Source organism: Misgurnus anguillicaudatus, chromosome 1, assembly GCF_027580225.2.
Source record: "Misgurnus anguillicaudatus chromosome 1, ASM2758022v2, whole genome shotgun sequence".
Taxonomy (NCBI): domain Eukaryota; kingdom Metazoa; phylum Chordata; class Actinopteri; order Cypriniformes; family Cobitidae; genus Misgurnus; species Misgurnus anguillicaudatus.
This window is the reverse complement of record NC_073337.2, coordinates 1,546,907-1,561,917: the sequence shown is the minus strand read 5'-3', so window position 1 is coordinate 1,561,917 and position 15,011 is coordinate 1,546,907. Positions and strand designations below refer to the sequence as shown.

Below are 15,011 nucleotides of genomic sequence, written 5' to 3'. Positions count from 1 at the left end.
TTAATGATCCACCAGATAATCTTTGACAGGAAGAAAAAAAATATGACTTCAAAACCAGTTGTGTCCTGTTCTGACATCTAAAGTATTATATTTTTCCTCATTATATTGTTAAGTGGCTAATTTCCATCCTTGCACTGATACATTTCTTAGAATAGTATATGCTTGGCAACTTGCATTAAAACTTATTTTTAACTAAATCAAACATATAATTTAAACATAAGTTGAAAAAGCATTAAAACAGTAACAGGGAACCAAATAGTTTATTTTTTGTGCACAATGTTACATTACAATAAAGTTCTGACAAAAATAAAAATCACCCTGACAATAAGAGCACTGCTGGTGGACTCATGAAGGAACTTCAACGTCGACTCACGGACAGTACAGTCGAAATTGATTCATTCACTAGGTTTGGCATCAGAGATGATGACTCATTCAAACACAAAATTATCATATTTAAAGCAGAAAAGGTGCTTATAGTCACATGGCTACAGATTAAACTCAACATTTAAGCAATATTGTGAACAAACGTTTGAACATCTGAATAATCCATTATTATGAATTATTATATTCTATCTAAAAATGTGGATGTGTCCAGGAGTAGCCAGAGTGTGATTTGTGGTGGGTATCACAAAAAAGTAGGATTGCTATTTTCAGTTACACTTTATAATAAGGGTCCATGAATCACGAAGAACTAATACCTAAATGAATTCTTACTTAAATATGAAGTAATACTGAGTCAAGGCATGTAGGCTACTGATCATAAACTAATGAAGAGTCGTCATTAACTACAACATGAATGCACTGTTAATTAATACATTAACTAAAAAACATCTCTTACTTAATGATGACTCTTCATTAGTTTATGATCAGTACATGCCCCAACTCAGCACTAGTTCACGTCCAAGTAAAAATACATGTATGTCTTTGTTTATTATGATACATAGATCCTTATTATGAAGTGTAACGCTATTTTCCATTGCACAACATTTACTATACTCAATATTAATAAATAAATCAAAAGGGTGCTATGGCACGAGTATTGCACCACGCTGGACTGTGACTAATTTTTAAAAGTTTTCCAGTTTCACCATGCTGTAAACAACTGTACAAGTTTGCCCAACTCAGCAAACCTGTGTACTCTGAACTCTGAAAATCAATATTTTTTCGTAATAAAGACATCTGTCACCGTTCGATTTCTATACAAAAAAAAGTGTATTCTTAGAGTGCGCATGCATGAGAAACTATTACCTGTGTTTAACATTCAAAAATATTACAAAAGAAATCCCCCTGCTTCCGAACAAGGACAGCAGCAGAGATATTCACAGGAAACGGATGCCTGCACCGAACTGCACACCATCGCATATCCTGCAAGAAAACACATTTTCAGTTTTTAGTAATTTAGTGGTGAAGAAAAAACATTGCGTTTTCGTGTAAACATAGCCACAGGGCCCTATCATATACTCGGCGTAATGCAGCGCAAAGCGCGGCACGAGTGTGTTTGCTAGTTTCAGCCCCGACGCAGTTGTTAATTTCACGTCCAGCACACCGTTGTTTAAATAGCAAATGCATTTGTGCCCATTTCTGTGCCCATGGGCGTGCTGGCCTGAAAACAAGGTGTGAGATTAATATTGTGTCTCTTGGACATAAATGAGGACAGAGTACAGGACTTTTGAAGGCGTTACGAGCTGCTTTACCTGTAGCTGGAAATATTGCATTTATTTTGAAATGGTTTTTAAATGCTACCCTATTGATTTCTATTTTTTGAAGTCTTTTGACTTTGTACCTCTGGATATGGTAAGATGAGAGCTAGAAATACTTTTCAAAACACTCACGACGCTGTCTCAGTGCTGAAACGGGTCTCACGTTTGTAAATTCTTTATTTCCTGTTTGTTGCAAATATAAAGTATTTTACTTATACAAACTTTTTTGCATTTTGTAAATTATTCTTATTAAAACCTTTACAGTGATCATGCATCATACTTTATCAGCTTATTTTACACGTACAATACTCTATGACTGAAATAACGACTTTTAAAGAGAACCAAAGCTTTAATTACACAAATAATAATTTCAATAAATAAATAATTTTTTTAACTGGTTGTCTTCTTCCTCTGCCTACAGTTTTTCTGCTTAAAAACTCCACCATATAAATAGAGAATTGGCATGGCGTAAGCACAACATGCTTTCAAAGGGGATGGGAGATGAGACTTTTATTGCACATTATGCCCAAATCACACCCATTATGAGAATAGGGACAACCATTTCAGACTGTGTGCCAGGCGCATATACCATTTTTCAGTCGTTAAACTAGCAAAAGTGGATTCGGACACACCTTAAGCTATGTTTATACTCGCCGCGTCCGCATGGGTGCGTTGGTGCGCATGGCAAAAATGACGTCAACGCGGAGTGTGCGGTCGTGCGTGTTGGGTGCGCAAGACCCCATTTTGCATATAGGTCTGCACGGCATTTTTTGTTACTGTGCGCGCGGCTCCGCATCCGAAAATGACCGAACTTGAGGCGATTCTGTCCGAGCAGGCAAGCCTGTGACGTATCTCTTTGTTCAATCCAAGCAAAACAATGCATCTGACACTATCTGGAAGTAAAGTATGGAAACTTTGCAGTTCAAAACAATAATTATTTTACATGATTCAGAATGTTTGGCTTATATTTGTATTGAATGAACCACTGGACGAGGAATAAAATACAAACCTTAAAATGTCCGTACTGTTTGTTTAGTAAAAACGTTAATGAAATGATAATGTTTAATGAAGACATATTTAAGAGATTGTTGTTTTATTCATGTTCTCATATTTATATATCAAGCTCTGATGTTACAAGCAGTTGTTCCAGCGGACGACTTCTATTCTCTTCTTTGTGTTTGTTTTTGACTTGATTGCCCCCTGGTGGTTAAAAAAACAGTTCAACAGCTAGCGCTTCAACTATAAACGCCTCGTCCGTTTGGTGAAAGCCGCGGAGGCTTGCGTTGCGGACCAAATCGCGAGTATAAACAAATCTTTAAGTGCACTTGCGCTGTGCCCTTAAGTGTGACATAGAATGACTGAACGGGGTATTTATCCTTGTTCTGTGATGTGACATGTAGACAACAAAATTTTGGTTGGGTCTGTAGTGCCATAAAAAATTTCCTCACACACTCTCAGAACGACTATATTAGGGTGGGGGATTTTAAACATGTGGTTTTGCACCTATTTGGCATCCCTTTGGGCTTAACAGGCAACCTCAAATGTGAGGTGCTCAATATGAAATGCAAGCAATTGATGCTGATTCGATGCCTTGGCTGCCACTCAAAGGAATGTAAACTTCGTCGTCTTCACAACATGGACAGACCAAAATGTTACAGATAGAAGAGCACACCTCATTAACGCAACTCAACATTTCGCCTTGAACTTCATGAACACTGCTGCAATTTACTTCCCATTGGAGGCGAGAGGCTGGAGGTATGCACATTTTTTTGAAGGGGAGGGATTTGAATGAGAATGGGGGGAGTGAGATGCATTTTTGAGTAATATGTATCCGTTGTTCAGATTGGGTCATTTTCTGGGGGATATTTCTAAATGAGGAATTTCCATGTAATGGAGATGTTCAGAATGTCTAGCACTTTTGGTATGTTCGTGAATGCGGGTAGACTACCGTGATTCAACTAAGGTAAACAAGGTAAAAACGTATTTTCATTCTCTGTCCCCTTTAATGTTAATATCAAGCTAATTTAGCCGTTACTAATGTGAGTCAGTGTATACCTATCTCCGCCTTGAACACTCATGGGAAAGCAGTAATTGAGTTCAAGCCTAGCAATGTTTCCCAGTCGTAGAATTATTCCTGCACCGTATGACCATCGGATACATTCTGCTAGCTTTTGTAGATGTGCACGTGGTCCATCTCCTTCAAAAACACAGTGAATAATGTCAGTTTATACATACAGCAACAGAATTTCAATTGAAGACAAATTGCAAAAGCTTAAGTTTAATGGAGAATTTTTTTAGAAATAGCATCCCCACGTGGACAAAAATCATCTCATAATGGAATCAAAAGAAATACTACAATGGAATAAATGTAAATTTCAAATTTTTCAGCAAGAGAAAACACTGACCGTAGTTAAGGTTGCAAAGGTTTCCAGCATTAAGGAAGAAGTGCGTTCTGAAGAGGTCAGCTAGGCCACCGCGGGTCGAGCGGAAGGGGAGGGGTGTGTACAGGTGGAGCCCACCAGCCCAATACGCATCCCCACCCAGATAATCACCTGTTCGGTTGGCCGTTCACATGCAGGTAGAGAGTTAACATTTGCACAAAATATGCAAAAGAGCAAAATGGTAAGAACAGTAAGGAAATCATACATACACATTTACCTTCACTTTGAGGGCCTATACTGTACATGCCAAAACCTCTCACACTTGTTGGACCGCCCAGGTAGAACCTGCCAGTAACAAACATGCGACACAATTTGTCCAAAGGAACATAAACCGAAAAAACTAAACAAACAAAACAAACAAACCTGTCAGCAATGGATATAGGTTGACTCCCAAGAGGAAAGATCATTCCTCCCCACAAGGAGGCAGATAATACCTAGATAGGATCAGACCCACAATATTGACTTGTAATGAATGTCCAAATGCTACAGATGTCAATGATTATGTTATTTTATCAGATAAATCATGATAGATATTGTTCAAAACAAGTTAACCGGGCTACTCACAGAACCCCATATAAAAGGTTTGTTAAGTTGTAACTCAAAGTCCTCCTTTAGAAAGCTGGCATCGCCACCCGTGTATCCTGCCAGTTCCTAAAGCAACAGAGCAAACACAGATACTGCTTCACAGTACAGCTAAAAGCCTTTCCAACATTTCCAGTCAATGACCGGTGTTGAAGTCACGGTAATGATGAATGAAGAAATACGATAACACTTGGTGATCAAATCCACACACCTGATTGATCCGCAGTAAGGCACCTTTTCGGGGCAAGATGGAAGAGTTTCTTGTGTCTATAACCATAGTGTGCTAGTAAGAGATGACAAGAAGATATTTCAGGAAATCAGTTATTAACTTAAAGCTTAAGAGCCAAAACACTACTGAGGACAGCTTACAGAAAGGGCAGATTTAAGAGTGTGTCCGCTTTCTTCCCTCACGGCAAATGAGGCACTGCGAGCCAAACACCCGAGTTCACGCCAAACACCTTCCCATTTCAAAGTGTGATCCGTCATCCATAGAGGAAACTGAAAGACGCATAATGAATAAAACACATTTGCTTATGAAGTATACTCAATGCTTTAAAAGTGGAAAATGAGAGCACTAAAATAACTACTGTGCTTATCTTACATTGAGCTCTGTGGAAACGCCCCTGTCCGTCTCCTTCAGCGAGCTCCAGGGAAACTGGCCTGTGACTTTGTACAGATTCAGCGTGAAACTATAAAAGACAAAGAATTCAGTGAGATCCAACACAAAGGTGCGGTTACCTTTCATACTATTTCAGTGCACAGAAATCCTACTTGCGCTCATAATATCCTGGCTGGGGTTTAAAGAATGAGAGGCCATAAGATGTTTCCTTAGTGCCATAGGAGAACTGGAACGTGAGTCTCTCTCCTCTGCCAATTATGTTGGGAAGCTTAACACCCAGCACCTGTGCATAAATAAACACAAATGCAATAACACCATCAAAGCAAGCAATGCAAAGACCGCACTGTACTGTATGTATATGACTGTATATTTTTAATAGTTTTAAAGGTGCAGTGTGTAAATTTTAGCAGCATCTAGTGGTGAGGTTGCGAATTGCAACCAAAGGCTCAGTCCACTGCTCTTCCCTCACTTTTGAAATGCATAGAGAAGCTACGGTAGCCACCACCAAAAAAATGTCATCGACGGAGACAAAGTTTGTCCGTTAAGGGTTTCTGTAGAAACATGGCGGCACAAAATGGCGACTTCCACGTAAGGGGACCCTATGTGGATGTAGATAAAAACGTCTCATTCTAAGGTAATAAAAACATAACAGTTCATCATAAAAAGGTCTTTATACACCCCTGATGATATAGTTTTGTATATTAATTTGCATTTCTTCCAAGAGATCCTTTTGAAAATTACACACTGCACCTTTAAATACGGACTGACAAAACCAATTTAGAGCAATTGATGTTAACTAACTAATGCATTAGTGTGTGACAGCATGCTATAAGAAGTCAAGTCCTGTGCTTATAACGTGATTCTCACCATACTGCCTTCATTGTTTCCGACCATCGTGTTGTAGCTGCCAGTAAGTCGCTTAAGCTCAGTCACCTCGAATGTAACATCAAGCCCATTTGGCAGCGCATCTGCACCTGATCAAGAGTACAGAAAGACTGCAGTTTAACTAATAGGGTGTTTACAGTCCCCCTGTGGTGAAAATCAAGTTTTATTGTTGCTTATATGTCTATGTGGAAATTCATTATTTGACACCGTAGAGTATTTTCTTCATGAAATTGCCTCAGTTTCCTTTGTCTTAAACATGCAGCCTATCCACTGATCTATATCGGTTTCAGCAATAACAACATAATCAAGCGGCTGTCAAGGTCCGCACGTAACTTCCGGTAAACTCCGCTAAGAATAATTAACAACAAAATTCTTTAAAACGCAGTTTATTTATATAACAAGCAAAAAACAACAATACATAGATTACCTAGGAAACCAAAACATTTGATATTTTTTAACGAGGCATTTGTTCAAGAGATCAGTTTAGCAACTACTAAGACCATAAAAAAACGAAACCGGAAGTAAAGTTCGGATGTGTAATATGTAATGAGTTCTGATTGTGTAGCTTGTTTAGTGTGTTGTGGTTCGACAGCAGCTTAGCTTAGCTGGCGACTGACATATTTCTGTCGGCAGAGTTTAGTCAAAACTGTTTTATTGACGTCATTAAAGTAGATGGCTGTAGTCCAAACCAATCCGTTCTTTGTAGTCCTTGAAAAGCGAATTCTGTTAAAGAAAATATATCGCTTGGCTTTGAGCTTAATAATTTTGCTGGCATTATTTGTGCACTAACAGCAACATTACACAAAAAAACTAAAGTTTGAAAAATGGGACCACGAAACACGCCCGCTTTAACGTTAGACAAACTAGCAACTGCCTGATGGTGAATTCATTTATTATAAGTAGAATATGGCATGTAGCTAGACTATAACATGTACCATACACTTTTAAAACTTTATATGCTCGACTGCTATTGCAAGCTGTGTAGTGCTACATTCGGACATTTGTATTTCTTGCATTTCTGACAGAGCTAATGTCATTTAGGAAAAAGTTTCAAAAGGTTACTTCATATTTTTTGTCAATGAGATCAAAAAGGTGCCCCCCACTTTACCCTTAAACCACTATAGTTTAGCACAGTAGTATGATATTCCAAACATAACTTTACGTGACATATAGTTAGTTGACTACTAAAACATTAGTAAGTTCAGCTCAGTTAATAAAGCAAATGTTACCCATTTTTAACAGTTCCTTGCAAACAATTTACACTATAAGAAACCGGTTATGCATATCGTTTTTTCTTACAGTCTCACTTGGCAGTCTTTCTACCCTGGCTGTGCTTTAGTGTAACATTAAGAAACTTGTTACAACATAGAGGTAACAAAAGGTTAGCTAAGGTTAGTTTGCAGTTTATTGTTGTATAGTCATTGCAAGGTACCTTAAATTAAATCAAGAGGCGGAGAGTAGGCGGTCTCTTGTGGCTGCTCGAACACATTCGTCCACATGCGCGTCTACAAAAGCAATCCGGCAGAATGTGGACGAAAGAGGATGGGCTCAAAACGTAAAATTGTTTGCTAAAATGCTTTTTGTTTGCCTCTGCAGAAACTAAATGCATTTAAAGGCGGAGTCCACGATGTTTGAAAGCCAATGTCGATATTTAAAATCACCTAAACAAACACGCCCCTACCCCAATAGAATCTGGACCTTCTGTTGATAGACTCGCCCCACACATACGCAACCCGGCAAGGATGTCGGTTAGTAGACACGCTCTTTACTGCTGATTGGCTATAAGTGTGTTTTGGTAGTCGGCCCGTCTCCTTTTCCAAAGCGTTTTTCAAACATCGTGGACTCCGCCTTTAAGGATATATTCTTACATTAGCTAGTCTGTCTTCACTAAAGAGCTGTCCTTAAAGGTAAAGCAAAAGTTGTAAAGTAACTTTAATATATGAAGAGTTTGGTTCCAAAACGCAATAAACATTTTTGAGTTACTGCCAAAATCAGTATCATATCAGGTCAGTAGTTAAAAGTAAATTCTTAATTTTACGCAAAATCCAATATCCGCTGTGTTATTCTGTCACCCTTTTTTCCCAAAATGCGATAAACGTCACTCCTCCTTTTATACAGAACGCAATAAATCCGCTCCAGAAATTACAGCGCACCATTCACGCAATGTAAACAAACAATGGCGGCGCGCTGAGTACACAGAGTCCTAGTTTTCCTCATCTACTTTGTACTTCGTGATCAACAAACAAAACAAAATAATACTTTAATTGCATTGATAAACCTGTGATGTTTTTCTGTGACGGGAAAGAAACGTAAGCTATCAACATCTAAACATTTCCGCGAGAGGCACTCGGGAGACGGGTGCTTGTTCTCCCGACAGCATCATGCTTACACATTGACCCCAGGGGATCTTATGAAAAACTTTACATTATTTTACTCAAAGTCAACGAAAATCGAACAGGACCAAAACAATTTACAGCTGATCGCTGTGAAAAATGCTAAGCGACGACGTCAAGTATAACCGCAGCAATGACAGTGTTCTTAATATGACAAAGTAAGTGTTTTTATTAATGACATTAATGTTTATTTTTTTAATCAGTGTGTACAGCTGTTCAACTAAATGAATATAAAATGCCAAAGATGAATGCACATTTGATTGAATATATTTCTAGCATTTCTTTTAAAAAACTGTCATGGATTTATTGCATTTTGTGGAAAAAAATATTTCGTTTTCATAATAAATCTTTGAAAATCAAGTTATGGATTTGAATTTTGTTTTTATAACCTAAAGATGCTATGTGAAAGTTTGTAACGCAATTGTCCCCCGTCCGTACTCCCCCAAGTGAACCGTGCTCGATCCCACATCTGCAAGCCGGCCAGGGTGCGATTAACCATACCACGGCCAGGCACGTTACAGTGCAATCACACTAGTCAAACAAACCAGGCTTTGGGGGTCAAATGCACCCAGGCTTGGTTTCGTTTGGATAGTGTGAGTGCACCCTATGTTGATTAGGGTGTGTCTAAGCTCATCTTGGGGGGAGCTCTCTACGCTAAGTGCTGATAAGCAGGTGGTACCGTGTATCTTCTTCATTGTAGTCCTGACAACAAAGCCAGCTATGTACTCCACCACAGCCTCTTTAAAAACAGATAGGCTGGGAAGGCCTGTGGGGATGTTTGTTCCTGTGCTCTCCTCTGTTTCAGGACAGACGTCACTTCGGCTAAATGTCAGGGCATCAGAAGGTGTTGCCTCCAGTACCACTGTGCTATCCAGCAAGGAGCAGTTGCCACTAGCTTTGATGGCATGTCTTGTTATCATTCTTTTCAATGCCGACTCAAACTGCCTTGCTGTGTGATTACTGTTGAACCCATTAGCTGATAGAATGGCAGCAAAAAACAGCTCAAGGTGATCCTGGCTAAATTTGTAAGTCAGCAGATAATGTAACTGGGAAGGCGGTGGTCATACATACTCATCATATAATTGTTGGAAACTTTTTACTTCAACCATGAAGCCAAAGAAGGCAGTTTTCTTGCTTGTTTCAACAAGTCATCCTTCCTGGCTCTCCCAGTGCACTAATGTGGTCTCATTGTTTTGCCTCAAGAGGACTTTTAAATCCTCTATCCATAGTTTTTTAAAATTCATCAGGTCAAAATGTTGGTCAAACATCTCAATAGATTTACAGTCGGCTCACAGCTAGCAAAGTGTTGCAGAACCGAAGGGCATCTGCCACACTGGCGCTTAGGGTCTGGCCAGCAAGGTTCACCTTCATTTTTTGATTTGCCAATCCATATGAGCCAATCTAATTTTGTGCCCAAGGTGTAGCTCTTCATCCTTTTGTAGTTTATGTAAAGCTTTAATGTATTTCCATTTTATGATGCTTCCACAGGAATCTACAATGATGCCACAGGATCCCAAGGTGTTACGTACCACATTTAGCATATGGCAGATGTCCAAGATGACATGGATTTTTGTTGCTTGTGTGATGGATCAGGAAAACTAGGGTCCAGGTTTGTTGGTTGCAGGTCTGCCCCAAGGTCCCTTAGCATGGAAAAGTGTGATGATGGGCCATCAAATGTTAGGGGCACCACCCTTACTCCCACATCAGTGAGTTTTAGGATGCATTGACACACAAGAGTAGCCCCCTCTAACCCAGTCATTCCATGGGTTAATAAATATGCAACTGGAGCTTTTTAGTGTTCATGAATGTAGACAACCATCAGTGATTACTTTATTACTAAACCCAGGATCTCCTGCAGTGCTGCTGTACCACTTTTATATTGTGGATGGGTGAGGCAACCCCAAGTTAAATGTCTTCTTGACATACTTGTACGCCTTAGCAGAGAAGAACTGCAATGTAAGTGCAAATGACATGAGGGCTGGTGGCATGGCTGCAATGATCTTTTTTGAAAATTTGTAGTGGCACATCAGAGCAGGCCTGTGTCGCCCCGGCGAACTCTTACTCGGCCTGTGTCGCCCCGGCGCACTCTTACTCGGCCTGTGTCGCCCCGGCGCACTCTTACTCGGCCTGTGTCGCCCCGGCGCACTCTTACTCGGCCTGTGTCGCCCCGGCGCACTCTTACTCGGCCTGTGTCGCCCCGGCGCACTCTTACTCGGCCTGTGTCGCCCCGGCGCACTCTTACTCGGCCTGTGTCGCCCCGGCGCACTCTTACTCGGCCTGTGTCGCCCCGGCGCACTCTTACTCGGCCTGTGTCGCCCCGGCGCACTCTTACTCGGCCTGTGTCGCCCCGGCGCACTCTTACTCGGCCTGTGTCGCCCCGGCGCACTCTTACTCGGCCTGTGTCGCCCCGGCGCACTCTTACTCGGCCTGTGTCGCCCCGGCGCACTCTTACTCGGCCTGTGTCGCCCCGGCGCACTCTTACTCGGCCTGTGTCGCCCCGGCGCACTCTTACTCGGCCTGTGTCGCCCCGGCGCACTCTTACTCGGCCTGTGTCGCCCCGGCGCACTCTTACTCGGCCTGTGTCGCCCCGGCGCACTCTTACTCGGCCTGTGTCGCCCCGGCGCACTCTTACTCGGACTGTGTCGCCCCGGCGCACTCTTACTCGGACTGTGTCGCCCCGGCGCACTCTTACTCGGACTGTGTCGCCCCGGCGCACTCTTACTCGGACTGTGTCGCCCCGGCGCACTCTTACTCGGACTGTGTCGCCCCGGCGCACTCTTACTCGGACTGTGTCGCCCCGGCGCACTCTTACTCGGACTGTGTCGCCCCGGCGCACTCTTACTCGGACTGTGTCGCCCCGGCGCACTCTTACTCGGCCTGTGTCGCCCCGGCGCACTCTTACTCGGCCTGTGTCGCCCCGGCGCACTCTTACTCGGCCTGTGTCGCCCCGGCGCACTCTTACTCGGCCTGTGTCGCCCCGGCGCACTCTTACTCGGACTGTGTCGCCACGGCACACTCTTACTCGGCCTGTGTCGCCACGGCGCACTCTTACTCGGCCTGTGTTGCCTCGGCGCACTCTTACTCGGCCGGCGTTGCCTCGAGGCACTCTTACTTGGCACTCTTACTCGGCCTGTGTTGCCCCGGCGCACTCTTACTTGGCACTCTTACTCGGCCTGTGTTGCCTCGGCGCACTCTTACTCGGCCTGTGTTGCCCCGGCGCACTCTTACTTGGCACTCTTACTCGGCCTGTGTTGCCTCGGCGCACTCTTACTCGGAAAAACAAATACTTTTGAAGTCAATGGTTACCATCAACTATGGACTTACCATCATTTATCAAAAATATTTTCTTTTGTGTTCAAGAGAATTAAGAAATTCACACAGGTTTTGAACAACATGAGGGTGAGTAAATGATGACAATATATTCATTTTTTGGTGAACTATCCCTTTAAGGGATAAACTTATTGATTACAGAGGGGCTTTAAATGACGCCACATAATCCTTTCTGCTCTTACAGAAATATTACGTAAATATACAGCATTGTCTTTCATCTGACCCAGTTTCAAACGTAACAAAGTCTTCTGATGGAGAAATAATCCTCTCTAAACTACGTGCCAACAAAACTAACCTGAACTTTGGACCCACCGGTTTTTGTTCCATATTAATTGTGGGCTGGACGGCCGCATTAGAGGAAATGCAGCAGCTCAGTCCAGAAAGAGATTTTTAAAAAATTGGTATTTAAATTAAGCATCAATTGGACATAAACATGTTAAGGATGCCGTACCTTCTGAGATATCGATCACCACCTCTACATCCTTAAATATGCCAAGACGGAGTAACTTCTGTCTGGCCTCATGGGATTTTTTCATCACCTGCAGAAATACTGTTTACACCTTCTCTAAAAACAACTCAACCAAACCTAATAAAACACCACGACCAGGACTGATACCATAACTCACTTCCACCAGGTTCCTAGCAGTGAAGACATCTGAGATCTCAAAGCCCAAGTAATCTTCTTTGGTTCTGCCTAGTCCTGCAATGTTGACATGTTGAACCACAACCTAGATGAGACAATTTTAGGTTTATTTGAGTCTTTTTTTTTTAAATATACAAAACAATTTACAGTGCTTTTAATGTATACATTTTTAGCAGTTTGTCTGTTTCCTGGGATTCGAACCCATGACCTTTGCACTTTATCAGCTGAGCTACAGGAACATTTTCACATGACTGCAGATGCAACAATAATATGAAGATAACACATAAATAAGGAGTGCACATATTATGTTAGTTAACTTTACAAAATAGTTCAGTGGCTTTACCATGGTAAAGTGACGATAATACTTAAAAAGAAAGAGTCAGAAAACAACTTACATCTTTATTTTCTAAAATCTCCTGCTTATTTTCTTGCTCCGCCTTCATCACCTCCATATCATCTACTGGGTTAACGCCCAGGTCTCGCCCATACATGGGATAAGAGTCCATACTCTTCAAAAACATGACAATTTACATTTTTACAAATAATATATACTCATATGCCATATGCTGTGCATCGAGCATTTGACCAAATGTATGGAAACAAAAACAAGTGTTGAAGCAGCACAGTAACTCTGAACACAAGAGGTCACAGACAACCTAAGCCAATTTCAGGCTGAATCTTTAAGAAAGCCATTACCCTTGCGTGCACGGTCCCCATTTTGTGCAATTATATCCTTCAAATGTGTTCAAGACGCGCAGCTGATCGTGGGAATGTAAAATATAGCAAATATTATGAAGTGGTGAATCCAGCCCCCTTCAAGGAGGACGCCATGACACGCAGACGCTTTGAGAAACTGTAAGATGATTGGCTATGATAGCGTGACGCCACGCAACGTGGGCGGTGTCTTTATTTATTTATTTATTACATTATTTTATTTTATTACCTTCGTTAAAGTTACTATTTAGTTTTTTGTTACTTTTAAGTTGGTTACTTTGTTCTTTATTAATAACTGTAAAAAATCTGTACCTCGTGCGACGAGACTACCTATGGAGCAGTGATGCACACTTGCACAGTCTAATTAACGTTACACAACTAACCGAAAAAGGCAAATGTGAAAGTTGAAAACTGGATTAACCCCAACTACGGTAATTGTAATAGTTTATACTTAATGATAACTTAAGTTGCATTTTTTGTCAATAAATAGAAGGCGGCTACACGCGCAATGCGTTCATCTATGTATGTAGTAGTCACTGTAGATTTGTGTGTCTAATTCATCCAGTTTATTGGCAATTTATTATACGTATTAGTATGTTGTATTTTAGGTATTTTGCTGTTTCTAAACTCACAAGTAAACACAAGTAGCTTAATCGTTTAATTTAAAAACGCCTTCTTCTATGAGGCCAGCAGAGGCCAGTATAACATCTCTGATCTCTTTGATTTATTACAAAGCTTTTCATATGTAGATGGAACAAAGAACCAAACTCTGGATAATTTAATGCACTTTACGGCATTTATCTGGCTCAATATTATGGTGAGAAAATATTTCTAAAATAAAATAAACATTTATTTTTTCTTCGTAGGAACTGTAATGCTACGTAAAAGTATAGTATGTTATATACATTGGAAACTTTAAAGGTGTATCATTTTATCAAGAAATTAATCACAGGTGAAACAGTTTAAAATAAAAAAGCAATTTATTACACCTTGAAATAAAAAAATACAAAGCTTACATTTTTACTCAGTTTGATTTAATCCAAACTTGATTTTTATTTTATTCTTTATTATTAATGTAGGCTGCTTATTCTTCTTCCTTTCTTGCTTATTGTTCACTATGCTTTTACATTTTAAAATAAACTGTATAAAAAAATACAGATATTTCATTTAATATTCCGTTTTCTTGTCAGGTCTGAACTCAATCAATGCAAGGAGGCATTCTCTATATGTATATCCTATGCGCGCGCTCTCGCTCTCTCTCTCTCTCTCCTTCATTTCACCTCCCATCTCCTCCTCAAATGTGTGCAAACCAATCAGCAGGCGTCGCGAGGCATCGAGCTCTCGTGCTCTGTCTGCCAGCAGCAGCAGAAACGCTCCTCTTATCAAAGACACGCGCAACTGGAGAACTCCATTCACTCACAGCCTCGAACCATGGGTCCTGCCTGCTTCTCCTGGGACGTCTGTTTGCTTTTCCTCCTCATAAATACTTTCGATGTCATGGGAAATGCTGGAGTCGCAGGTAAGCTTCTTTTTGGGGGGTTAAAACTTTACATAACTGATAAGTATTGTAGAATTGAATAAATATTATTTTGCAAATTCCCAATAGAGCGCTTTTCATGGAGCACTTTAAAATGGTAAATAGTTTGTTTGTGCCTTTTGTGTCACCGTTTGTCAATGAAATTCTAGGCTTATTATTGACATAAC

The 15,011-nt window shown here is 40.9% G+C and overlaps 2 protein-coding genes across 3 annotated transcripts in view; one reads left to right on the top strand and one right to left on the bottom strand.

The window, feature by feature from the left end:
• Positions 1-241: 241 nt before the first annotated feature.
• samm50l (sorting and assembly machinery component 50 homolog, like) lies at positions 242-13,450 on the bottom strand. Its single transcript, XM_055189920.2, has 15 exons — positions 13,290-13,450; positions 12,989-13,102; positions 12,577-12,678; positions 12,402-12,489; positions 6,210-6,316; positions 5,495-5,625; positions 5,325-5,412; positions 5,093-5,221; positions 4,935-5,006; positions 4,706-4,792; positions 4,505-4,575; positions 4,359-4,426; positions 4,106-4,252; positions 3,756-3,897; positions 242-1,365 (listed from the first exon to the last, which is right to left on the bottom strand). Exons 1-15 carry the CDS (start codon positions 13,308-13,310, stop codon positions 1,320-1,322), a joined length of 1,413 nt encoding a protein of 470 aa, XP_055045895.2. The 5' UTR covers positions 13,311-13,450; the 3' UTR covers positions 242-1,319.
• A 1,156-nt stretch (positions 13,451-14,606) lies between these two features.
• scube1 (signal peptide, CUB domain, EGF-like 1) overlaps positions 14,607-15,011 on the top strand; it is a 101,456-nt gene continuing 101,051 nt past the window's right edge. The window contains exon 1 of one of the 2 annotated variants that reach the window (XM_055190661.2): positions 14,607-14,826. In XM_055190661.2, the coding sequence (XP_055046636.2) occupies positions 14,739-14,826 (88 nt within the window). In that variant the 5' untranslated portion in view covers positions 14,607-14,738. The remainder of the gene's footprint in view (positions 14,827-15,011) is intronic. The other variant, XM_055190662.2, reaches the window with a different exon arrangement.